This window comes from Bombina bombina, chromosome 5 (genome assembly GCF_027579735.1).
Source record: "Bombina bombina isolate aBomBom1 chromosome 5, aBomBom1.pri, whole genome shotgun sequence".
Lineage (NCBI taxonomy): Eukaryota > Metazoa > Chordata > Amphibia > Anura > Bombinatoridae > Bombina > Bombina bombina.
In genome coordinates, this window is record NC_069503.1 from 152,214,028 (window position 1) to 152,241,577 (window position 27,550).

The window sequence follows — 27,550 nt, forward strand, 5'->3', positions numbered from 1 at the left end:
AGGGACAAGGTCCTAATTTTTGTTCCTTTCGTTCGAATAAATCCCAACGTCGGCAACCCTCAGCAAAGCCTGAACAATCCAAGGGGGCTTGGAATAAATCCAAGCAGAACAAGAAGCCCACCGATACAAAGTCGGAAGCTTGGTTTGGGGATGTGCAAGACTTGTGGGTCCTGGAGGTCATCGCTCAGGGATACAGGATAGGTTTCACGTCTCATCCACACAGGGGCAGATTCCTCTTGTCAAGCCTGTCTTCAAGGCCAGAAAAGTGAGAGGCCTTTCTAGGGTGTGTGAGGGATCTCTCCTCCCTGGGAGTCATTGTCCCGGTACCTCTTGCAGAAAGAGGTCTGGGATACTACTCAAATATTTTTATGGTCCCAAAGAAGGAGCAAACTTTCCACCCTATTCTGGACCTAAAGTGCTTAAACAAATTCCTATCTGTCCCCTCATTCAAGATGGAGACAATAAGGTCCATCCTTCTCTTAGTTCAGGAAGGAAAGTTCATGCCCATGATAGATGCAAACACAAAGATCTACGGCACTCACCAGCTTCACGTTGTCCACGGCAGCGTTTTCTTCGGCATGTGCACACTTCAGTAGTAGCCACTTGTTTGCTTGTAAGGGTGCTCACCAGACAGCGTCCTCGTTAGAACGCCAGGAGAAACCGGAAGGAGAAAGGAAATCCGTAGCAACACCTCTTTTCAAAGAAACAAAGTATCCATATGATAAAAACGGGATATTTATTTGTAACAAAAGGCAGCTAAAAACAGAACGTGAGCTCAGAGCTCACGCAACAAGGAAAGAGTATCCAGTAGTGCAGAGAAAAACAGACATGTTTCGTGCGGGCCTCCGCACTTGTTCACCGCATTCCAGTACACAAGGAACACTTCAAGTTCCTAAGGTTTGCGTTCCTGGACCAGCACTTCCTGTTTATTGCACTTATATTTGGTCTAGCTACTGCTCCAAGAGTTTTAAGAAAGTTTTGGGGGCTCTGCTTGCTGTGGCCAGAACCAGAGGTATAGCAGTAGCGCCATACTTGGACGATGTTCTGGTTCAAGCACGATCCTGTCGCCTGGTAGAAGACCATTCATAGTCTGTTCTGTTTCTTCTTGGATCTCATGGGTGGAAGATAAACTTAGAAAAGTATTTTTCTTATTCCCAGTACCAGGGTGGAATTCCTGGGTACAATAATAGACTCCATATCCATGAGGACATTCCTTACAGACCAAAGACGTTACAAGCTAAATTCCGCTTGTGTTGCCATCCAGACCTCCTTAAGGCCCTCTGTGGCTCGGTGTATGGAGGTTATTGGTCTCATGGTGTCCAGCATGGACATCATTCCTTTTGCCAGATTCCATCTGAGACCACTTCAGCTTCATTCGGATCTGTCTCAACAGATTTCTCTGGACAACCGGTCAAGAGAATTGCTCTCCTGGTGGCTTTGTCCAGATAACCTGTCCCAAGGACATCCTTCTTGAGACCATCCTGGGAGATTGTGACTATGGACGCAAGTCTTTCAGGATGGGGAGCTGTTTGGAGTGCCAGGAAGGCACAGGGCCTGTGGACTTGAGAGGAATACCTCCTCCCGATCAACATTCTGGAAACTTCGAGCAATCTTCAATGCTCTGAAGGCTTGGCCTCTTCTGGGTTTGTCCTAGTTTATCAGATTCCAATCAGACAACATAACCTCGGTGGCTTACATCAACCATCAGGGGGGAACGAGGAGCTCCCTAGCAATGAGGGAATTATCTCAGTTTCTGGAGTGGGCAGAGGCCCACAACTGCTCGCTGTCAGTGATCCACATTCCGGTTGTGGACAACTGGGAAGCGAATTTCCTCAGCACATAATCCTTTCATCCGGGGGAATGGTCTCTCCATCCCGAGGTGTGTGCAGAGATTTTCAACAGATGGGAGACGCCGGAGATAGATCTCATGGCGTCCTGGCTCAATTCCAAGCTACCCAGATATGGGTCGCGGTCCAGGGATCCTCAAGCGGAGCTAATAGATGCATTAGCAGTGCCTTGAAGGTTCAATCTAATTTACATTTTCCCGCCATTGCCACTTCTTCTTCGTGTAGTTGCCCGCATCAAGCAGGAGCAGTCATCAGTAATACTGATTGCTCCATCGTGGCTGCGAAGGATGTGGTTCGTGGACCTGGTAGAGATGTCCTCATCTCCTCCGTGGACGTTACCTTGTTGCAGGGATCTACTGGAACAAGGTCCTTTTGTTCATCAAAATTAAGATTCTCTGAGGCTGTGTGGAGATTGAACGCTTAGTCCTAGCCAAGAGAGGTTTCTCTGAGAGGTTTATTGACACTCTTATTCAGGCTCATAAGCCTGTTACTCGTCGCATCTATCATAAGGTGTGGAGAACTTACTTATTCTGGTGTGAAGAATGTGGTTTAGCCTGGCATAAGGTTAAGGCTGCCAGGATACTTTCTTTTCTCCAGGAGGGTCTGGAGTAAGGCCTTTCTGCCAGTTCCCTGAGGGGACAGATTTGCGCCCTTTCTGTTTTGCTGCACAAGAGGCTCACAGAGCTCCCTGACGTGCAATCTTTTGTTAAGGCTCTGATTAGGATAAGACCTGTGTTTGATCTAACGCTTCACCTTGGAGTTTGAATCTTGTTCTTAAGTTTTTGCAACGCGCTCCGTGTGAGCCTATGCATTTGGTTGACATTAAATTATTGTCTTGGATGGTTCTTTTTCTACTTGCTATTGCGTTGGCACGCAGAGTTTCTGAAATAGCTGCCTTGCAATGTGAGCCTCCTTATCTGGTGTTCCACTCTGATAAGGGTGTCCTATGTACCCGCTTTAGTTTTCTACCTAAGGTGGTGTCTGATCGTAACATCAATCAGAAGATTGTGGTTCCTTCCTTATGTCCTGATCCTCCTTCTTCGAAGGAATGTTTACTTCATAATCTGGATGTGGTTCGAGCTTTGAAGTTTTATCTTCAAGCTACTAAAGATTTTAGGCAAACTTCTTCCTTGTTTGTTATCTACTCTGAGAAAGGTAAGGATCTAAAGGCCTCTTCGACTTCCTTATCTCTTTGGTTGAGGAGTGTTATACGCTTAGCTTACGATTCCGCGGGACTTAGACCTCCTCAGAGGATTACGGCTCATTCCACTAGAGCGGTGGCTTCCTCTTGGGCCTTTAAGAACAAGGCCTCTATGGATCAGATTTGTAAGTCGGCTACCTGGTCCTCCTTACATACTTAGTCAAAATTCTACAAATTTGACGTTTTTGGGAGAAAGGTTTTACAGACTGTGGTGCCCTCAGATTAGGGTCCACCTTTCTTTTACCCCTCCCGTTATCATTCAGTGTCCTCTCGAGCTTGGGTATAGTTATCCCAACAGTAAGGAATGATGCCGGGGACTCTCCTCATATTAAGAAGGAAAACATAAATTATGTTTACCTGATAATTTAATTTCCTTCTGTATGAGGAGAGTCCATGGCCCCCGCCCGTATACTCTGATGGGCGGACCAAAATTTGTTTTTTTCTTCTGGCACCATTTATACCCTGATATTTCTCCTACTTTTCTTTGTTCCCGTGGCAGAATAACTGGGATATGAGGAAAGTAGGGGGGAGTATTTAAGCATTTTGGCTGGGGTGTCTTTGCCTCCTCCTGGTGGCCAGATTCAATATTTACCAACAGTAAGGAATGATGCTGTGGACTCTCCTCATACAGAAGGAAATTAATTATCAGGTAAGCATAATTTATGTTTTCCTGATTTCCAGCCTTGGTGTTTGATAGGCAAGTGGTTAAAGGTATATGGGCGTGCAAATGAAACTTTAGAAGTTCATAAAGCGTGTACAATTTTAAAATAAATGTTCCAGTTCTATTCTATTTACTGAAACATAGATTATTTGCATGAGAGCATACTGGCTTAGTTTTAGGAGTGTGCACTTTATGTATCACATTGTTACAAACATTGTTGCAATGACTGCTGCCATATAGCTCTCTTATGGAAAGTAGATAAGTTCTAAAGAAATATGAAACCCTAAATGATTCTTTCATGATTTAGAAAGAGCATACAATTAAACAATGAAAGTTTGGAAATGTACTTCTATTATAGAATTTCTTTTTTTTCCCCTCATGGTATTTTTTGTTGAAAGAATACCCAGGTAGGTAGTGTGCTCTATTCTGGAGCAATTTTGCAAAAATGGTTTTGAGCACCAGGTAGCTTAAGTTTTTCAACAGTGTATAACTGCTGCCATATAGTGTTGCAGGGACAACAAAGCAGAGTTAGACAAACCCAGGAGCCAGGGAGCCACTGGCTCCTGGAATTTTACCCGTGGCTCTTAACTTTTTGGGTTATTCTCCATATATCTATTTTCAAATACCAGTGTCAGACTCCTAAAAGTAGGTCTGGCTCCTAAATATTCTTACTGGCTCCTAAATTTTAACATATTTGTTGACCCTTGAAAGGATACCAAAAGAACTAAATACATTTGATAATACAGTAGAAGTAAATTGGAAAGCTAATTAAATTATGCACTCTGGATCATGAAAGAATAGCAAGATAAAGAGGTAATTTGGAAAGATTTTGAAAATGGTATGCTTTGTCTGAGTCATGAAAATGTTCATTTTGCCTTCTAAGACACTTTTAATAAAAATGTCCATAAGCATATACAGTACATTGGTTTTAAGTAACGCCATGAAGTCTAGGCTTTTGTGTCATCAGCCTTTACTATATGTGGTTATGCTTCTTTTTTAAGCATAACTTGTATCTACAATTATTATTATTATTTTTTTTCCTGCCACATTGACATACACACGTGTGTTTAAGAGTCTCTTGTTTTTATTTTGCACAGCTAAGAAGCTCTGACACTTTATTTTTTGATCCACCCTAACATATTTATACACGGTTTCCACTTGGGAATTTGATACAATTAAGGGAAGGCTGTAAAAGAAACGTTGCCCTTAAAAACACAGCCTTCCAAAATTTTGTAAATAATGAAGAATAGATTATTAGAACATTTACTACTTCCCTACCCCCTTCTCCCAGATCTGCCAGCTTTACATCCTCCGAGTTTTTTATGCCCAATAAACTCCAACATGTGTTTCCATGTCCGTCTGACGCCAATGCTTCTGTGTGTTGGCAGACAGGAAGTTGGGTAAGAATAGAGCAACCAACGCTATCCTTAGAGACTAAACACATATCCTCTGTGGCATGCTCTGCCTTGAGCCTGGGAATGACTTTTCCCTTTACTGTATTAACTGCCAGCTGATAGGGATTGTGCCACTTGGGTCTGTCTTTTCTATTACGTCACAACAAAGCCATATGAGGACTTAGATCTGAGCAGTGGTTACACAAGAGCTTTTGAGCTGTACAATTGAACACTGAAATATATATTTGTCAGACATTTATACAGGGAATGGATGGCTTCGTTTTAGATTATTTTCACATACATTAATGTAAATTCATAGTATGCATTATAGAGATTTAAAGGGACAGTCAACACCAGATTTTTTTGTTGTTTAAAAAGATAGATAATACCTTTATTACCCATTCCCCAGTTTTGCAAAACCAACACTGTTATATTAATACACTTTTTACTTCTGTGACTAACTTGTATCTAAGCATCTTCGGACCGCCCCGAATCACATGACTTTTAGTTATTATCTATTGACTTGCATTTTAGCCAATTAGTGCAGTGTCTGCCACTAGCCATGGGCGTGATCACAATGCTATCTATATGGCCTACATGAGCTAGCTCTCCCCTGCTGTGAAAAGTAAATAAAATAGAGGCGGCCTTCAAGGGCTTAGAAATTATCATATGAGCCTTCCTAGGATTGCTTTCAACTAGAATACCAAGAGAACAAAGCAAAATTGTTGATAAAAGTAAATTGGAAAGTTGTTTAAAATTACATGCCCTATTTGAAAAATGAAAGGTTTTTTTGGACTTGACTGCCCCTTTAACCCCTTAGTGACCAGACCACTTTTCAATTTGTTGACCATCTGGGACCAAGGCTATTTTTGCATTTCTGCGATGTTTGTATTTAACTGTAATTTTCCTCTTACTCATTTACTGTACCCACACATATTATATACTGTTTTTCTCGCCATTAAATGGACTTTCTAAAGATATGATTATTTTCATCATATCTTATAAATTTTAACAAAGCAGAGGCGGCCTTCAAGGGCTTAGAAATTATCATATGAGCCTTCCTAGGATTGCTTTCAACTAGAATACCAAGAGAACAAAGCAAAATTGTTGATAAAAGTAAATTGGAAAGTTGTTTAAAATTACATGCCCTATTTGAAAAATGAAAGGTTTTTTTGGACTTGACTGCCCCTTTAACCCCTTAGTGACCAGACCACTTTTCAATTTGTTGACCATCTGGGACCAAGGCTATTTTTGCATTTCTGCGATGTTTGTATTTAACTGTAATTTTCCTCTTACTCATTTACTGTACCCACACATATTATATACTGTTTTTCTCGCCATTAAATGGACTTTCTAAAGATATGATTATTTTCATCATATCTTATAATTTACTATAAAAAAAAATATAAAATATGAGGAAAAAATGAAAAAAAATGCACTTTTTCTAACTTTGAGCCCCAAAATCTCTTACACATCTACAACCACCATAAAATACCAATGCTAAACAGTTTCTAAATTTTGTCCTGAGTTTATAAATACCCAATGTTTACATGTTCTTTGCTTTTTTTGCAAGTTATAGGGCAATAAGTACAAGTAGCACTTTGCTATTTCAAAACCATGTTTTTTCAAAATTGGCGATAGTTACATTGTAACACCAATATCTGTCATGAATCCCTGAATAACCCTTCAAATGTATATATTTTTTAAAAGAAGACAACCTAAGGTATTAAACTTGGGGTATTTTGACTTTTTTCATGCAACCATTTTACCACCAATCTATGCCAAAGTTTGGGGGGGAAAAAAAAATAATTTTATTTTTTTACAAAATAGCAATTTAAGAATACATTTACTGATAATATTAAGGGTTACTGCCAAATAACACCCTCATATGTCTTCAGCAGCATCTCCTGGGTACAGTGATACCACCCATGTATAGGTGTGTCGGGTTCTCGGGGGGCTAAAAGCTCTTATTTTTAGGGAGCGCATTCCAGTTTTTCAACTTGGAATTTTCACATCGGTCATCATGCACCCATGTCCTATTTGGGACATTTCTGAAGCTGGTCAATGGAATTTACCCCCATCAAACCATATATTTTTGAAAAGTAGACACCCTAGGGTATTTCAAATGCTTGTATTTTAACACTTTCCATGCACTAATTCAACCACCAGTCTTTGTCAAACTTTTGGGTAGTCATTATTTTGTGTTATTTTTCACACACATTGTACTTTAGGCATGGATTCTCAGTTCCTGTTATGTGTTACTACCAAAAAAACCCTCAATATGTGTTCAACAACATCTCCTGAGTACAGTGATACCACCCATGTATAGGTGTGTCGGGTTCTCTGGGGGCTAAAAGGCCTTAATTTTAGGAAGCGCATTCCAGTTTTTCAACTTGGAATTTTCACATCATGCACCCATGTCCTATTTGGGACATTTCTGAAGCTGGTCAATGGAATTTACCCCCATCAAACCATATATTTTTGAAAAGTAGACACCCTAGGGTATTTCAAATGCTTGTATTTTAACACTTTCCATGCACTAATTCAACCACCAGTCTTTGTCAAACTTTTGGGTAGTCATTATTTTGTGTTATTTTTCACACACATTGTACTTTAGGCATGGATTCTCAGTTCCTGTTATGTGTTACTGCCAAAAAAACCTCAATATGTGTTCAACAACATCTCCTGAGTACAGTGATACCACCCATGTATAGGTGTGTCGGGTTCTCTGGGGGCTAAAAGGCCTTAATTTTAGGAAGCGCATTCCAGTTTTTCAACTTGGAATTTTCACATCGGTCATCATGCACCCATGTCCTATTTGGGACATTTCTGAAGCTGGTCAGTGGAATTTACCCCCATCAAACCATATATTTTTGAAAAGTAGACACCCTAGGGTATTTCAAATGCTTGTATTTTAACACTTTCCATGCACTAATTCAACCACCAGTCTTTGTCAAACTTTTGGGTAGTCATTATTTTGTGTTATTTTTCACACACATTGTATTTTAGGCATGGATTCTCAGTTCCTGTTATGTGTTACTGCCAAAAAAACCCTCAATATGTGTTCAACAACATCTCCTGAGTACAGTGATACCACCCATGTATAGGTGTGTCGGGTTCTCTGGGGGCTAAAAGGCCTTAATTTTAGGAAGCGCATTCCAGTTTTTCAACTTGGAATTTTCACATCGGTCATCATGCACCCATGTCCTATTTGGGACATTTCTGAAGCTGGCCAATGGAATTTACCCCCATCAAACCATATATTTTTGAAAAGTAGACACCCTAGGGTATTTCAAATGCTTGTATTTTAACACTTTCCATGCACTAATTCAACCACCAGTCTTTGTCAAACTTTTGGGTAGTCATTATTTTGTGTTATTTTTCACACACATTGTACTTTAGGCATGGATTCTCAGTTCCTGTTATGTGTTACTGCCAAAAAAAAACCTCAATATGTGTTCAACAACATCTCCTGAGTACAGTGATACCACCCATGTATAGGTGTGTCGGGTTCTCTGGGGGCTAAAAGGCCTTAATTTTAGGAAGCGCATTCCAGTTTTTCAACTTGGAATTTTCACATCGGCCATCATGCACCCATGTCCTATTTGGGACATTTCTGAAGCTGGTCAATGGAATTTACCCCCATCAAACCATATATTTTTGAAAAGTAGACACCCTAGGGTATTTCAAATGCTTGTATTTTAACACTTTCCATGCACTAATTCAACCACCAGTCTTTGTCAAACTTTTGGGTAGTCATTTTTTTGTGTTATTTTTCACACACATTGTACTTTAGGCATGGATTCTCAGTTCCTGTTATGTGTTACTGCCAAAAAACACCTCAATATGTGTTCAACAACATCTCCTGAGTACAGTGATACCACCCATGTATAGGTGTGTTGGGTTCTCTGGGGGTTAGAAGGCCTTATTTTTAGGAAGCGCATTCCAGTTTTTCAACTTGGAATTTTCACATCGGTCATCATGCACCCATGTCCTATTTGGGACATTTCTGAAGCCGGTCAATGAAATTTACCCCCATAAAACCATATATTTTTGAGAAGTAGACCCCCTAGGGTATTTGAAATGCTGGTATTTTCACACTTTCCATGAACTTATTTAACCACCAGTCTTTGTCAAACTTTTGGGTAGTCATTTTTTTGTGTTATTTTTCACACACATTGTACTTTAGGCATGGATTCTCAGTTCCTGTTATGTGTTTACTGCCAAAAAACACCTCAATATGTGTTCAACAACATCTCCTGAGTACAGTGATACCACCCATGTATAGGTGTGTTGGGTTCTCTGGGGGCTAGAAGGCCTTATTTTTAGGAAGCGCATTCCAGTTTTTCAACTTGGAATTTTCACATCGGTCATCATGCACCCATGTCCTATTTGGGACATTTCTGAAGCCGGTCAATGAAATTTACCCCCATAAAACCATATATTTTTGAGAAGTAGACACCCTAGGGTATTTGAAATGCTGGTATTTTCACATTTTCCATGAACTTATTTAACCACCAGTCTTTGTCAAACTTTTGGGTAGTCATTTTTTTGTGTTATTTTTCACACACATTGTACTTTAGGCATGGATTCTCAGTTCCTGTTATGTGTTTACTGCCAAAAAACACCTCAATATGTGTTCAACAACATCTCCTGAGTACAGTGATACCACCCATGTATAGGTGTGTTGGGTTCTCTGGGGGCTAGAAGGCCTTATTTTTAGGAAGCGCATTCCATTTTTTACACTTCCCATTTTCACATCCCATGCACCCATGTTCTATTTAAGACATTTCTGAAGCCGGCCAATGTAATTTACCCCCATAAAACCATATATTTTTGAAAAGTAGACATCCTAGGGTATTTGAAATGCAGGTGTTTTAACACTTTCCATACACTAATTCAACCACTAGTCTTTGTCAAACTATTGGGCATTCATTTCTTTGTGTTATTTTTCACATACATTGTACTTTAGACATGGATTCACAGCTCCTGTTATGTGTTACTACCAAAGAAGACACCAATATGAGGTCACCAACATCTCCTGAGTTCAGTGATACCACCTATGCATAGGTTTGGTGGCTTGTTTGGGCGGTGCAATGCCAAATGTCTGACATGTGTTTGTGATTTTTTTTCACATTTAACATATTTTCTTTGCCTATCGTCTTTTTTTGGGGGTCTTTTAACATACCCCAATTTATTTGTTTTCCATAAATGTGATTATATTTAAAAAGTTGACCCCCCAAGGTATTATACATGGAGTGGTTTGATGACTTTGATGCAACCGTTTTAGCCCAAAAAATTGGAGAAAGTATATGGTGGTAATTTTTCAATTTTCATTGTTACAGACACATTGCTTTTTTACTATGATTTAGGAGAGACTGTTGTAAGTTATTGCAAAAGAATACTTCAGGTTGTTTTCTGCAAGGCACCCTGAGTACACCTATGCCCCCCATGCATAGGTTTGCCAGGATTTTGGGAAGGTTATGTTACATGATTTTAGTTATTAAAAATGAGAGTATTTCTTCTGATAGGCCTATCTTTAGTTTGGGGCCTATCACATACCCCACTTTTATTTATTGCATTCAAAGTGTATATTTTTTAAATGTTGACACCCCAAGGTATTGTATATGGTGTGCTTTGATGTCTTTGAAGCAACCGTTTTAGCCCAAAAAATTGGAGAAAGTATATGGTGGTAATTTTTCAATTTTCATTTTTACAGACACATTGCTTTTTGACTATGATTTAGGAGAGATTGTTGTAAGTTATTGCAAAATAATACTTCAGGTTGTTTTCTGCAAGGCACCCTGAGTACACCTATGCCCCCCATGCATAGGTTTGCCAGGATTTTGGGAAGGTTATGTTACAATTTTATGACTTGTGATTTTAGTTATTAAAAATGAGAGTATTTCTTCTGATAGGCCTATCTTTAGTTTGGGGCCTATCACATACCCCACTTTTATTTATTGCATTCAAAGTGTATATTTTTTAAATGTTGACACCCCAAGGTATTGTATATGGTGTGCTTTGATGCCTTTGAAGCAACCGTTTTAGCCCAAAAAATTGGAGAAAGTGTATGGTGGTAATTTTTCAATTTTCATTTTTACAGACACATTGCTTTTTGACTATAATTTAGGAGAGACTGTTGTAAGTTATTACAAAACCATACTTCAGGTTGTTTTCTGCAAGGCACCCTGAGAACACCTATGTCCCCCATGCATAGGTTTGACAGGGGTTTTGGTTAAAAAAAAAACAGGCCCAATTTTAGAAAAAAATAGAGTAGTGAAATGTAAAAATCTGGCACAGTAAAAGTAAAAAAAACAAAAAAACATCTAACTGTAAACATAACCAAAAAAAATATATATATATGTAACAGCAAATGTATTTATTTTTTTAAAAATTGACCATTGTATGGTACCGCTTGAAGCAGTCCCCAATGCAGAGTGCAGGCTGTCCAGGGCAATCAGGACAGTAATATATGGTGTCCCTTCTCTTCCCCCTCTTGGTACAGACTCTGCATTTTTTTTGTGGTTTCTGCTTTGTGGCAGTAGGGGGGATTTTAAAAATAAAATGGGTAGCCCCAACTCTGCTCTCTCCCATCACCGCCCGGGGAGCAGGTGCATCATGGTACAAAATCCCCGTAATAATCTGGAGCTGAAACTGTAAAAAAGTCTTTTTAACTCTGGGGTTTGCTTTTTTGAACAACAAAAAAGCGTTGTGGGTTGCAATCTGCATTAGGTAAATTGCAACCTTTTTGTACCAGGCCCTTGTCTTCCGCATAATTAGGTAGGGCTGCAGCAGCTGATCAGCCAGATCAACCCCACCCATATGCCGGTTATAAGACTTGATGCACACTGGCTTCCTTATGATCTCAGCTCTGCCACGTACAGAAACCGCCACCGTCCTCTCTGTGTGGATGGTGGTAAGAAGGTATACATCCTTCTTGTCTCTGTACTTCAGTGCCAACAGCTCCTCTTGGCGCAGAGCTGAGGTCTCCCCCCTTCGTAGCCGGGTGCGTACAAGCTGTCCTGGGAAACCTGCGCGGTTCTTTTTAATTGTACCGCAAGCTACTGTATCAAAGCAATACAGTAGCTTGAACAAAAGGACACTTGTATAAAAATTGTCTAAGTACAAGTGATACCCTTTGTTCATTAGGGGTAATATCAGGTCCCAGACAATCTTGCCAGTGGTTCCCATATGTTCTGGGCAACCTGGAGGGTCAAGGTGGCTATCCTTTCCCTCATACACCCGGAAGGCCTGAGTATACCCAGTCTCGCTGTCACAGAGCTTATACACCTTTACCCCATATCTGGAGCGTTTGGAAGGAATATACTGCTTGAATCCCAGCCTTCCCTTATACTTCATTAGGGATTCATCAACGCATATATTCCTTCCAGGTGTATAAGCCTCTGCAAACCTGGCAGAAAAGTGGGTTATCAGGGGGCGGATTTTATACAGCCTGTCAAATTGGGGATGCTCCCTAGGGGGGCACAGGCTGTTGTCGCTGAAGTGCATGAAATGCAGAATCATTTCATACCTCTTCCTCGACATAGTCTGGGAGAAAATGGGGGTAGAGCAGATGGGGCTAGTACTCCAGTAGGAGCGAATGGAGGGTTTCTTTATGATGCCCATCAGCATAGTCAATGCCCAGAATTTTTTGAATTCTGGCACATTGATGGGGGCCCATTGCTGCTTTGCCAAATATGTTCCAGGCTTTGCAGCACGGAACTGATGGGCATATAAATTAGTTTGGGCGACAATGTTCCCCAATATATCATCGCCCAGAAACACTTCCAGAAACTGCTGGGGGCTAAAACCTGCCACATCTATATTTATGCCAGCATTTGCTGTGAAGGGTGGGATATCTGGCCTCTGGAGATGAGGCGTTACCCACTCTTCAGCAGCAATGGCAGCAACACGCCTCCTTCTGGCAGGGGGGCTAGCAGGGGGGCTGGCAGGGGGGCTAGCAGCCACAGATACATCACTATCAGTTGAGACTGCATCTAGTGATGTATCTGAGCACATGGCAGGGTCAAAATTGGGGTCTGAGTCAGAAATAGAGGCATCTGACTCTGACGCAAGGATGGCATACGCCTCCTCAGCACTATATCTTTTCTGTGACATTTTTGTATTGCAGAAAACAATTACTAAAAAAAATTAAATTAACTAAATTAATTAACTAAATTAACTAGCAAAAAAGTACAGCTATGCTACTGCCAGTGATTTATAGCGATCACTGGCAAGCTAGAGGTTAATGGCTCTGAAAATTAAATTAAATTAACTAAATGTTTCTGAAAAGAGCCTTTGGGTTTTTAAAAAATTACAACAACAAAATTAACCCCTAAAAAAAATGCACAGACAGCAAAAAAGTACAGCTATGCAACTGCCAGTGATTTATAGCGATCACTGGCAAGCTAGGGGTTAATGGCTCTGAAAATTAAATTAAATTAACTAAATGTTTCTGAAAAGAGCCTTTGGGTTTTTAAAAAATTACAACAACAAAATTAACCCCTAAAAAAATGCACACACAGCAAAAAAGTACAGCTATGCAACTGCCAGTGATTTATAGCGATCACTGGCAAGCTACGGGTTAATGGCTCTGAAAATTAAATTAAATTAACTAAAGGTTTCTGAAAAGAGCCTTTGGGTTTTTAAAAAATTACAACAACAAAATTAACCCCTAAAAAAATGCACAGACAGCAAAATGCAGCAAAAAAAAAAAGTGCACCTTTGCTACTGCCAGTGATATATAGCGATCACTGGCAAGCTAGGGGTTAATGGCTCTGAAAATTAAATTAAATTAACTAAATGTTTCTGAAAAGAGCCTTTGGGTTTTGAAAAAATTACAACAACAAAATTAACCCCTCAAAAAACGCACAGACAGCAAAATGCAGCAAAAAAAAAGTGCACCTATGTTACTGCCAATGATATATAGTGATCACTGGCAAGCTAGGGGTTAATGGCTCTGAAAAGAGCCTTTGGTTCTATATTTTTTAACAAATAAAAGAAATAAATCTCTCTCTCTGCTAAATACAGGTCTCTCTCTCTCTCCAACAAAATGGCAAGTGAGGAGAGGGAGGGAGATCCACACTGATCATAGTCAATATTTACAAATATTGACATGATCAGACAAATGGGGTATTTTATTATTATTTTTTTTTTTAGGGTGGGAGGCTCAGATTGGGTGACCCTAGCTTGCCCCTATGATGATGCAGGCTAGGGACACCCCCAGAGGCCCCATGATGCACTGGGCATCGCCATCTTGGATGCCTAGTGAAGGGGGCTATTTAGTGTTTTTTTTATTTTAATCGTTTTTATTATTTTTTTTTTTTATTTTAATTTACAACTAACTAAGTGCCTCGACCCACCGAGGCACTTAGCAAACAAGCAGAGCATCGGAAGCGTGTCCGATCGCTTCCGATGCTCTGAAACACTGCCGGGCTCCACGTGGAGCGAAACCGGAAGTGATCACTCGTGGGGGAGTGATCAATCCGGTCCCGGCACTCGGGAACAGTATTGCAGGATGCCTAGACCTCAAGGCAAGCCTGCAATACTGTTAGAGCAGCTGGAAGCGATTTCGATCGCTTCCAGTGCTCTGTTAAACCGACGACGTATGCCATACGTCCTCGGTCGTTAAGTGCTTTTTTTTTGAGGACGTATGGCATACGTCGTCGGTCGTTAAGGGGTTAAATATAATATAATGCTTTTAGTTCAGGTGTGATATAAATCCAATGCAAAAGTCTTTAAGGGACACTAAACCCACATTTTTTCTTCTTTCATGATTCAGATAGAGCAGCAGTTTTAAGCAACTTTCTAATTTACTCCTATTATAAACATTTTTTCGCTCTTTTGCTATCTTTATTTAAAAAACAGGAATGTAAAGCTTAAGAGACGGACCATTTTTGGTTTTGAACCTGGGTTATGCTTGCTTATTGGAGGCTAAATGTAGCCACCAATATGCTTGCACTATCCAGGGTGCTGAACCTAAAAGGGACCGGCTCCTAAGCTTTACATTCCTGCTTTTAAAAATAAAGATAACAAAAGAACGAAGAAAAATTGATAATAGGAGTAAATTAAAAAGTTGCTTAAAATTGGTGCTCTATCTGAATCATGAAAGAAAAAATTGGGTTTAGTGTCCCTTAAATTTATAAATAGTTTTTCTTAAAATTGGTCAAAAAATGATTTACCTTTTGAAGGGGATTTACCTCTCTTCTTCAGAACAACAAACCATATGTTACAGTGGAAAATTGGCATAAATACAATATACTTACCCCCTCCCTGGAAAAAACCTGCCAAACCAAAGTGCCTATCTGTGCATGATAGTGCTCGCTTTGTTGTATCACCATTGAAAACCAGACTAAAACCCTCAGTGTGTAACCAGAATGGAGATCCGTTGTCATGGAAACGAAAGCAAACTTAGAAAATCGTGAACCACTGTGATATGATAAATGTTAATTTATATACACACAAACGCAGACATGTAGGGATAGAGATATAACTAGAGACAAAAACTCATAGTCTACTCAGTGTTACAGCTAGGTAAAAGACAGATGATTATTTCATCTAACTCCATCTTTAACTAGTTGACTAATGGAAATGTATATATACACACAAGGGGTATGAGAATATCACTGTGGCTTACTAGTCTGGGCAAAAATAAAAAGTTATTTGTCCACTCTGTTAATTTAATTAACTGTAGGAAAATTAAAAAGATAAGTAACCTTTCCATAACAAAAAATGCTTCTAGTAAAAGTTATTACTCTTTTTCAGTGGCATAAGCACATATGCTGTTAGGGTCCGTGCACTAGTATTCAGTCTCAGATTGCTGATAGTGGTGTGTATTGTATCTGTGAAGACTTCATTTGTGTCATAAAAGCCTCTGCTGACTCTCTGAGAAGATGTGATGCTTGAATACTGGTGCATGAGCCCTCACAGCATATGTGCGTATGCCACTATAAAAGCAATAATAACGTTTATTAGAAGCATTTTTGCTAAATGTTTTATTGAAAATTGAAATGCACTGATGCACATTTATAGTTCAACCTTTCTGTCCTTTTAAAACTGTTTTTAATACAAAGTTTGCAGTTATAAAATACCCAAAAGTGTTGTGAAACAAAATTAAAATATAGATTTTTTTTTTTTAGTATTTCTTGTTATTTCAAACACCTTTGAAAAGCATACCTACATAGTCCCATCAGTAATGCTACACACACATGCCTCTTGTTATTTCATACACCTTTGAAAAGCATACCTATATAGTCCCATCAGCAATGCTACACACACATGCCTCTTGTTATTTCAAACACCTTTGAAAATCATACCTATATAGTCCCATCAGCAATGCTACACACACATGCCTCTTGTTATTTCAAACACTTTTGAAAAGCATACCTACATAGTCCCATCAGCAATGCTACACACACATGCCTCTTGTTATTTCAAACACTTTTGAAAAGCATACCTACATAGTCCCACCAGCAATGCTACACACACATGCCTCTTGTTATTTCAAACACCTTTGAAAAGCATACCTACATAGTCCCATCAGCAATGCTACACACACATGCCTCTTGTTATTTCAAACACCTTTGAAAAGCATACCTACATAGTCCCATCAGCAATGCTACACACACATGCCTCTTGTTATTTCAAACACCTTTGAAAAGCATACCTACATAGTCCCATCAGCAATGCTACACACACATGCCTCTTGTTATTTGCTCACCAAATAGTACATTGCTGTTCTGGATCTTACTTTAAAGGGACATTCCGGTCAAAATGCACATAGATGAATTACAGCTTTGAATGGAAACATGTTAGCAAGGTACTTGTATTGGTAAAAATGATTCTAGTAACAGTTATCACGTGCATGTGAAGCATAGCTAGATATTCTCAGTGCACCAGCATTTTAAACACAGCAGCTGCTCAAATTACCAGTGGGGGCTTGTATCATTTCAGCAATTAACAAATGTAGTCATCACTAGATAGTACAAGCACCTTAGACTCCCGGAGCAAGTGCTGTGTTTAACATGCTGGTGCATACTTAAATACACTTTGGAAACAGCTAAAACGTTTATTAGAAGCATTTTTGCTAATACATATTGTATATTACAAAAATGCTTTTATTCAAAACTGAAATGCATCCATGTGGATTCCAAATTTGTCTGGAATGTCCCTTTCACTCTGTGTTTCTTGTCTTCACAGAGGTTAAACACAGTTATATACAAGCGTAATAGTGCAATAATAAAATGCTCTAACACGCTACAGGATTTTCTATTTGCTCTTTTATGCCCCTTTAAAATCAGCCGTTTATGATACTTGATCAATATTTCAACAGGCATGGAGATGGACTTGTCAGGAGTACAATGTATAGAGAATAGGAAGGGCTGTATTATACGATTGCTGGTACATTTTGTTCTGCTGCTGTTTCCTTTTAGCTTTTCCTTACAGGAAGAACTTCATAAGATAAGTAAGGAAGGAGATTTAGCACAGGGACCATATGGGAACAATTGTGTTGTTTGCATAGGATTTCTTCTCACTTTTTTACTGTGAGATTACTCTGACAGGATGTATGTGTTGTATATGAATGAGTGAGATGTCTTTTGAGAAGATGTTTAAGTCTGGTATGAATGAATTTAGCCATTTTTTTTTTCATTCATCAAAATCTGTACAAGTACCCTTTGGCTTATAAAGATCAATATATTACAGTTCATTTTTACATGAATGTGTTGTATTCTTAAATGTTGAAATACTAGATGGCATTCGGCTCAGTGTTGAATATGTATAGAATATGAATGATATATAATTTTAGGATTAATAAAATATATGAATGGGCCAAAAGCCCCAAGGTAGAGCATGCTGTGATCTGAGATGTCATTGCAGAAAATGCAGCATGTCTGCAGAACTAATGGGACACATGCAGGGATTGTTAGCGCTTTAACTTTGCTACGCTGTTCCACATTAAGGCTGTGACACACTGCAAGAGATGTGGTGCGAGGCGAAGAAGCTGCTTCACACCGAGTTGCTTCGCTTCTAAAGTTCAAATATTTTAACTCTGAGCGCTCAGCTACGTGACCTGTCGCGGCTGAGCGCACAGAGATGAAAAGGCAGGACACACTGAGCGCGCACAGCCACATCTTCACGCTGCGTGCCGCGCCGCTCTCAGTGTGTCACAGTCTTTAGACTGTTCTCTTCTAACAGAGCTGTGTGATGGCTGCACTTTGTAAGTCCAGAGCAAAGTGCTGTTTGAAATGAACAGTCCAAAAATTTTTTTGTGTAAGTTTCAATATTTTATCATAGTATAAACAGCTTTCTAACATATACATACATATTTATATAGATATTGCTCTGGTTTTTAAGCCTGTCCTTAGGCCTCCCTAACAGGCCAGATTTTCAGGATTACCTTGGATGAGAGCAGGTATAATAACTATGGCCTAGATTACGAGTTGTGCGTTAGCCTTAAAAAGCAGGGTTAAGAGGTCCTAACGCTGCTTTTTAACGCTCGCTGGTATTATGAGTCTTGCAGGTACAGGTGTACCGCTCACTTTTTTGGCCAGACTCGGAAATACCGCAAATCCACTTACGTCAATTGCGTATCCTATATTTTCTATGGGACTTGCATAGCGCCGGTATTACGAGTCTGCCAAAAAGTGAGCGGGAAACCCTCTCCTGTCAAGCCTGGTACCGCATTTTAAAGTCAGTAGTGTTTTACACTACAACGCCGTAGCATAAAACTCTTAACTAAAGTGCTAAAAAGTACACTAACACCCATAAACTACCTATTAACCCCTAAACCGAGGCCTAATGGTGTAAGCATATAATATAATGTGGATTTATACCAGGCAGTAAAATATATAATTTATATAATTGCCTCCACCTAGTGGTAAAATACACAGAACGTATGAAAGATGTTAGGAGCAGGGAATGTAACACTCGGTGTGAGGAGCTGTCAGCCGAGGTGAGGGGGCGGAATTTGCTGCAACGTCAGTGGGCGGGTGAGGAGGCGGGAAACAAGAAGATAAACATGACGTCACAACATGACGGAGGGCAGCGCGAGACATTGTCAACTGTCATAAACCAAACAAGATTAAACGGAAGAAAGCGAATAACAAGGAAACCAAAAGAGGTAACGGGTAGTGTGATGGTAGAACGGATGTAAACAAAAACGAAGGGACAAAAAGGCACACTTTATTAAAAAGCGATATATTTGGAGATAAATGGAAATAAAAACCGGATAGTAGAACCGGAACAAATAAAAGATAAAAGAGGGGAATAAAACAAATTAAAAGAGAAAATAAAGGGAGAAAATCAAAGTTATTAATATAGAAAACACATAAACATAAAGCAATGAAATATTTAACTTATCCTGCAGCGGGCAGCAAAAGAAAGAGGAAGTTGGGGAACGTATTGGACAGTTTATGGAAGCTATGACTCATCTTATTGGTCAATTTTTTCTCTGTTTTCAAAAGTACCCATTTCAATGCTTACTCTATTTTATCATTATTTTTTTAATGTTGGATTCTTTTGTTCTGTATCATTACTTTTAAAAATGCTGCATTGAGTAGTATAAAGAAAGATATGCAAAATAGGAGTCTCTGGTCTTGTAATAAAATCTGTGTCCTCTGGCTTGGGTATTGGTTCCCAACAGTAATTGATGATGATCCATGGACTCACCGTGTCATTAGAAAGAAAACAAAATTTATGCTTAACTGATAAATTTATTTCTTGACACGGTGAGTCCACGGCCCGCCCTGTATTCAGACAGTTTCTTTTTATTTAAACCTCAGGCACCTCTGCACCTTGTGTTACTTCCTTTCTCTCCTTTTCCTTTGGTCGAATGACTGGGGGATTGTGGGTAGGGGAGTGATATTTAACAGCTTTGCTGTGGTGCTCTTTGCCTCCTCCTGCTGGCCAGGAGTGATATTCCCAACAGTAATTGATGATGATCCGTGGACTCACCGTGTCAAGAAATAAATAAATTCATCAGGTAAGCATAAATTTAGTTTTTTTTTCTTTCATGATTTAGATAGAGCATGCAATTTTAAGCAACTTTCTAATTTACGCCTCAATTTTTCTTCGTTCTCTTGCTATCTTTATTTGAAAAAGAAGGCATCTAAGCTAAGGAGCCAGCCAATTTTTGGTTCAGGACACTGGACAGTACTTATTTATTGGTGAGTGCATTTAGCCACCAATCAGCAAGCACAACCCAGGTTGTGAACCAAAAATGGGCTGACTTCTAAACTTACATTCTTGCTTTTCAAATAAAGATAGCAAGAGAATAAAGAAAATTTGATACTAGGAATAAATTAGAAAGTTGCTTAAAATTGCATGCTCTATCTGAATCATGAAAGAAAAATAATTGTGTTCAGTGTCCTTACCCTTTGAGTGCTAAGCACTTTCCCACCTGGGTGCTAAGATTTTTTAATGTTTTTTTTTTTATTTTTTGAACAATTTTTTTTTAACTTTTTTTTTTCAGATCACCAAGACTTAAACTGTTGGAAAGATTAGGCGATTACCTTTCCAATGGTGAGTCTTGGGGGTCGGTGGCTGCATAGATGCCTGAGATACAGGCTTCTAATCAGCATGCCCCCTGCTCCTATACTTAACATTGTTAAGTATAAATAAAGTTGCGTGGCGACGTCATCACGTTATTGAGCGTGACGTCACTACGCAAAACGGGAAGCCCCGGCGATGCCCGTCACTCTACAGGTACGATCGCCGGGGTAGGAGCGGGTGGGAGCCCCCAGATCACCCTCAAAGTGGGAGAGTGCTAGTGACGGCTCTGAGCCGTCATTAGCACTAGAGGGGGAAACTCTGTGACGGCTCAGAGCCGTCATTAGCACTCAAAGGGTTAAGGTATTCCTGATCGTCAAATATCACAATCTGAATATCCTGCTTCCTGGAGATGATTGTAAAATATAAACATTTGAGTTATGTTTTTGATATCCCTTTTTATGTAAATTTTTGATGGTGTAAATGATCTTTTAGATCAGTAACCCAGAGATCATATAAAAGAACCAGGTTCTCTTACCTTATGTTTGTATTTCACTTCTTTCTCTCTTTCACCCATCCTATGCAATCATGTACAAAATACTGATCATTTCACCTACCCAGCCTCTGTGAAGTACATTTTTTTAACCAAAACCCTAACTCATGCCCAATAAACTATATGAATTCTGCTGTCAGGTGCATCTGTCCCTACCTTCCCATATTCGTCAAAATCCAGTTTAAAAAAAACTATAATCTATAAAGCTCTTGATTAAAGTGCCTTCCCATATACCATTGTCTTTGTGGAGCTCTATATTTTGCAGTGTCCTACCCTCCTACTCTTGTCTCTGCTTCCTTATATTCTTGTCTTCAGGTCTCTTCTCTTACTACATCTGTTCTATTGAAAACTCTTGTTTGATATTTTAGATGTGCCGTGGAGTTTCAGTGACTGTTTAATAAAAACCTTGTTTGTTTATAGGGACATGAAACCCATTTTTTTCATTCATAATTCAGATAGAGCGTGTGATTTTAAATAACTTTCCAATTTACTTATATTATCGTTGTTCTCTTGGTATCCTTTGTTGAAAATGAATACCTAGGTAGGCTCAGGAGCTGCTGATTGGTGGCTGCACATATATGCCTCATGTTATTGTTTTACACAATGTGTTCAACTAGCTCCCAGTAAAGCTATGCTGCTACCTCAACAAAGGATACCAAGAGAATGAAGCAAATTAGATAAAAGAAGTAAATTGGAAAGTTGTTTAAAATCGTATGTAATGTCTGAATCATCTGGACCTTCTGAGTTGGTCCGGAACAGACCTAGTGTGTGTTTTTAACTTGAACTCTTTCGTCTCAGATTTGTTCAACTTTTAAACGGGGGATAACTTTTCTCCAAATTGAAAACAGAGTAAAGCAGTTTTAAAGTGCTTGTTCCCTTTGATATATCTAAATGTTTGTCATTTTCCTTTTTGTGCCTATAATTATGATTATTTCTGTTAATTATAAGCTCTATTGCTTTGATAAAAACATCATTCTATTTAAGAATGTAACTAGTATTGGAAAGTGTGCGAGGCTCTGTAGGACTTCACGGTATACATGGGTGTGGGTGGGAAAAGAATCACATAAATATTATCAAGAGGATTTTACAAATAGCTCTTTATTCACAATAGATGACCTTGTAACTGCAGAAATGTTTTCCTGTAAATTAATAAGGTACGTTGGTGATGGAAAGTACATACAGTACATATGTAAAACTGTTATCCAATCTGTGTTTAATATAATCTGCTGTATTACGTCTGAGCATGTTCTCATTTATATTCTGTTATTGTGGCTTAATGCTGTCTAATTTAAGTTTTTGTTTTTTTGTACTTTTTTAGGCATACCTTGAATTTCCATGAAGAAGCTAAGCCAAAAGAAGACCTAAAACTAGGTATTTAACAACAGTTACACATAGAACTGTTTATTTTACAAAGGGAATTAGTCTAATTACAGAAAATAGTTATACTTATAGAAGAAGTTTACTTCTGATTATCAAGGCCAAAACTGATATATAAGAACAATATCATTTTGTAAACATTAAAGGGACACTAAACACCTGATAATTACAAGATATTTTTGTTGTGTTGCTATAGAACAATATATTGGCCAAGATTAAACATTTTAAAAATATATTAACATTTTGCTTGCAACTGTTTTTGAATAGCCAAAATCCAACCACCACTGTCCTTATTTGGAGCAGCTTGTAATGGCTGGTTCAGCAGATGGCAAGGATAGCCACGGTCATTATGTTAGTGTAAAGAGAATTGCTTTGCAGATGTTGCAGGGTTAGCCTTGAGAAGTCTGCAGTGTGTATATGGAGTTCTAAGAATTAGAAAATCCAGAATATTTAGAGCTAAATTATATGAAAAGGAGGCAAATAAATCATGAAAGCATACCTAAACTTTTTTTTTATTTATTTATTGTCCCTTTAATTAGGTAACGGCACATTGGCATAAGCAAAAAGTGAGCGTAATAAATCGGAAATAGGGCACAAGATATTTTATCACTAACCAAGGTCTTAAGTAGCTATTACAGTGAATATGTGGGCTGCAAATTGTGCTTGGTGGTATGAGGCATCTTTATACATGTTCCCACAAATAATATAGAAATAGAATATACATTCATGGGTTTAACCGTAAGGAAAGTATCTAGTGATATCATTAATTAGCATTTTTGATCTCTAGCGGGTTTGATCCATGATTTGAAGAAAGGGGACGGTACTCTTTATAATGGGTGGTCTTAGCTGTGTGCTGGTTTAGTTTTGGTAGAGGGGGAGTACGGTACTTGACCAATTAATCTTGTAAATCAAATATTCACCCTTTTTTCGTCATCCATATGACATATAGAGAGAGGGTCATGTTTTCTCTTATTTGGAAGAGAAATCCCCTATCTTATGCATTAAGGGCCTCATGTACAGATTTAAATTTTGCTGAGAGAGGCTGTTTCAGTGTCCTCTCCATTTTATTACTGTAAACCAGTTGTGAAGAAATTTTACCTTGACCACAGGACATCTTCCATTTAATGAAGTGGTGTCGTAGGTGCATAGATTTGTTTTTAATTGAGATGGAGGCAAATGTTCTGTGACTTCCCACATTCATTACTCTAAACACGGTATCACACTGTCCAGGTAATAACTGAAGCAGAAAATGAAACTTCTCAGTTTTCCAATGAGGGGACATATGTCCCTCTATGTAGCACTGGTGTTGAGTTAAAGAGAAATGAAACACAACATTTTTCTTTCATGATTCAGATATCATACAATTTTAAATAGCTTTCTAATTTACTATTTAGAAATTTGCTTTGTTTTCTTGGTATACTTTGCAGAATATTATATATATGTAGGCTCAGGAGCAGAAGTGCATTACTGGGAGCTAGCTACTGATTGGTGTGTGCACATATATGCCTCTTCTTTTAGGCTCACCCAATGTGTTCAGCTACCTCATAGTAATGGATAGCTGCTTCTTCAACTAAGAATACCTAACGAATGAAGCTAATTGGAAATGTATTTTAAATTGTATGCTCTATCATGAAAGAAAATGTTTGGGTTTCATGTCCCTTTAATGGATATTTCCTATTGTCCAAAAATAAACCATAGCTCTTGACTCTGTTAACATTGCTTCTCTAAGTAAGGTTTGAAGCTGTCCAATACTACAATCACCAGAATGCCATGTGGTGCAAACACAATGTGCCAGATTACAAGTTAAGTTCTAAATATCGCTTCACTTTGTAATACCAGCGCACGATAATGTTTGCTGGTTAATCACAATGCGAATGTATTGGGCTCACGAGAGGCCGCTTCCATAGGGCATTAGAACCTTGCGCAGTGAAGGAGATATGTAGCACAGAGATGTGAAGCATTTTAAAAAAACATATAAAAATATACATATATATTTGTGTTAATATGTGTATATACATACATAAACACATCCGCAATGTAAAGGCACTTTCTCCTGTTAAGTGTAGTCAGTCCACGGGTCATCCATTACTTATGGGATTATAACTCCTCCCTAACAGGAAGTGCAAGAGGATCACCCAAGCAGAGCTGCTATATAGCTCCTCCCCTCTACGTCATATCCAGTCATTCTCTTGCACCTAACTAAAGATAGGACGTGTGAGAGGACTGTGGTGTGTTAAACTTAGTTTTTATTTCTTCAATCAAAAGTTTGTTATTTTAAACGGCACCGGAGTGTGTTGTTTGTTCTCAGGCAGCATTAGAAGAAGAATCTGCCTGAGTTTTCTATGATCTTAGCGGTCGTAACTAAGATCCACTTGCTGTTCTCGGCCATTCTGAGGAGTGAGGTAACTTCAGAACAGGGGATAGCAGGCAGGACCCACCTGCAAGTAGGTATGTGCAGTAAATTATTTTCTAAGGAATGGAATTGACTGAGAAAATACTGCTAATACCGATGTAATGTAAGTGCAGCCTTAAATGCAGTAGTAGCGACTGGTATCAAGCTGATATGTATGTATGTATACTCTGAGGTATTTCTGGGGAATGGAATTTCACTAAGAAAATACTGTCAATATTAAAGTAATATTTGAGCCTGCACTGCAGTGAAAGCGACTAGCAGCAGGCTTATTAATAACACTTCATAATTTTCAATTTTAAAACGTTTACTGGCATGTTAATCGTTTTTTCTGAGGTACTTGGTGATAAAACTTTATGGGCATGATTTTTACCACATGGCTGTCGTTTTTTCTCCAACATAGGTGTGTCCGGTCCACGGCGTCATCCTTACTTGTGGGATATTCTCTTCCCCAACAGGAAATGGCAAAGAGCCCAGCAAAGCTGGTCACATGATCCCTCCTAGGCTCCGCCTACCCCAGTCATTCTCTTTGCCGTTGTACAGGCAACATCTCCACGGAGATGGCTTAGAGTTTTTTAGTGTTTAACTGTAGTTTTTATTATTCAATCAAGAGTTTGTTATTTTAAAATAGTGCTGGTATGTACTATTTACTCAGAAACAGAAAAGAGATGAAGATTTCTGTTTGTATGAGGAAAATGATTTTAGCACCGTAACTAAAATCCATGGCTGTTCCACACAGGACTGTTGAGAGCAATTAACTTCAGTTGGGGGAACAGTGTGCAGTCTCTTACTGCTTGAGGTATGACACATTCTAACAAGACGATGTAATGCTGGAAGCTGTCATTTTCCCTATGGGATCCGGTAAGCCATGTTTATTAAGATAGTAAATAAGGGCTTCACAAGGGCTTATTAAGACTGTAGACTTTTTCTGGGCTAAATCGATTCATTATTAACACATATTTAGCCTTGAGGAATCATTTAATCTGGGTATTTTGATAAGATTATATCGGCAGGCACTGTTTTAGACACCTTATTCTTTAGGGACTTTCCCTAATCATTGTCAGAGCCTCATTTTCGCGCCGGTATGGCGCACTTGTTTTTGAGAACAATGGCATGCAGCTGCATGTGTGTGGAGCTCTGATACATAGAAAAGTCTTTCTGAAGGCATCATTTGGTATCGTATTCCCCTTTGGGCTTGGTTGGGTCTCAGCAAAGCAGATTCCAGGGACTGTAAAGGGGTTAAATATAAAAACGGCTCCGGTTCCGTTATTTTAAGGGTTAAAGCTTCCAAATTTGGTGTGCAATACTTTTAAGGCTTTAAGACACTGTGGTGAAATTTTGGTGAATTTTGAACAATTCCTTCATACTTTTTCGCAATTGCAGTAATAAAGTGTGTTTAGTTTAAAATTTAAAGTGACAGTAACGGTTTTATTTTAAAACGTTTTTTGTGCTTTGTTATCAAGTTTATGCCTGTTTAACATGTCTGAACTACCAGATAGATTGTGTTCTGACTGTGGGGAAACCAAGGTTCCTTCTCATTTAACTATATGTATTTTATGTCATAAAAAAATTTAGTAAAAATGATGCCCAAGATGATTCCTCAAGTGAGGGGAGTAAGCATGGTACTGCATCATCCCCTCCTTCGTCTACACCAGTCTTGCCCATACAGGAGGCCCCTAGTACATCTAGTGCGCCAATACTCCTTACTATGCAACATTTAACGGCTGTAATGGATAATTCTATCAAAAACATTTTAGCCAATATGCCCACTTATCAGCGAAAGCGCGACTGCTCTGTTTTAGAAAATTCTGTAGAGCATGAGAACGCTGATGATATGGTTTCTGAAGGGCCCCTACACCAGTCTGAGGGGGCCAGGGAGGTTTTGTCTGAGGGAGAAATTTCAGATTCAGGAAACATTTCTCAACAAGCTGAACCTGATGTGATTACTTTTAAATTTAAGTTGGAACATCTCCGCGCTCTGCTTAAGGAGGTGTTATCCAATTTGGATGATTGTGATTATCTGGTCATTCCAGAACCACTATGTAAAATGGAAAAGTTCTTAGAGGCCCCGGGGCCCCCCGAAGCTTTTCCTATATCCAAGCGGGTGGCGTACATTGTTAGTAAAGAATGGGACAGGCCCGGTATACCTTTAGTACCTCCCCCCATATTTATAAAATTGTTTTCCTATAGTCGACCCCAGAAAGGACTGATGGCAGACAGTCCCCAAGGTCGAGGGGGCGGTTTCTACTCTACACAAGCGCGCCACTATACCCATAGAAGATAGTTGTGCTTTCCAAGATCCTATGGATAAAAAATTAGAAGGTCTGCTAAAGATGTTTGTTCAGCAAGGTTCCCTTCTACAACCAATTGCATGCATTGTCCCTGTCACTGCAGCCGCGTGTTTCTAGTTTGATGAGCTAGGAAAGGCGATTATTAGTAATTCTTCTTCTTATGAGGAGATTATGGACAGAATTCGTGCTCTTAAATTGGCTAATTCTTTCACCCTAGACGCCACCTTGCAATTGGCTAGGTTAGCGGCGAAAAAATTCTGGGTTTGCTATTGTGGCGCAGAGCGCTTTGGTTAAAATCTTGGGCAGCGGATGCGTCTTCCAAGAACA

At 39.1% G+C, this 27,550-nt stretch overlaps 1 protein-coding gene across 1 annotated transcript in view; it reads left to right on the forward strand.

Moving 5' to 3' along the window:
* Positions 1 to 27,550, forward strand: part of MINDY4 (MINDY lysine 48 deubiquitinase 4) — a 400,337-nt gene that overhangs the window by 59,694 nt on the left and 313,093 nt on the right. The window contains exon 6 of the mRNA XM_053713744.1: positions 22,464 to 22,516. Within this exon, the coding sequence (XP_053569719.1) occupies positions 22,464 to 22,516 (53 nt within the window). The remainder of the gene's footprint in view (positions 1 to 22,463; positions 22,517 to 27,550) is intronic.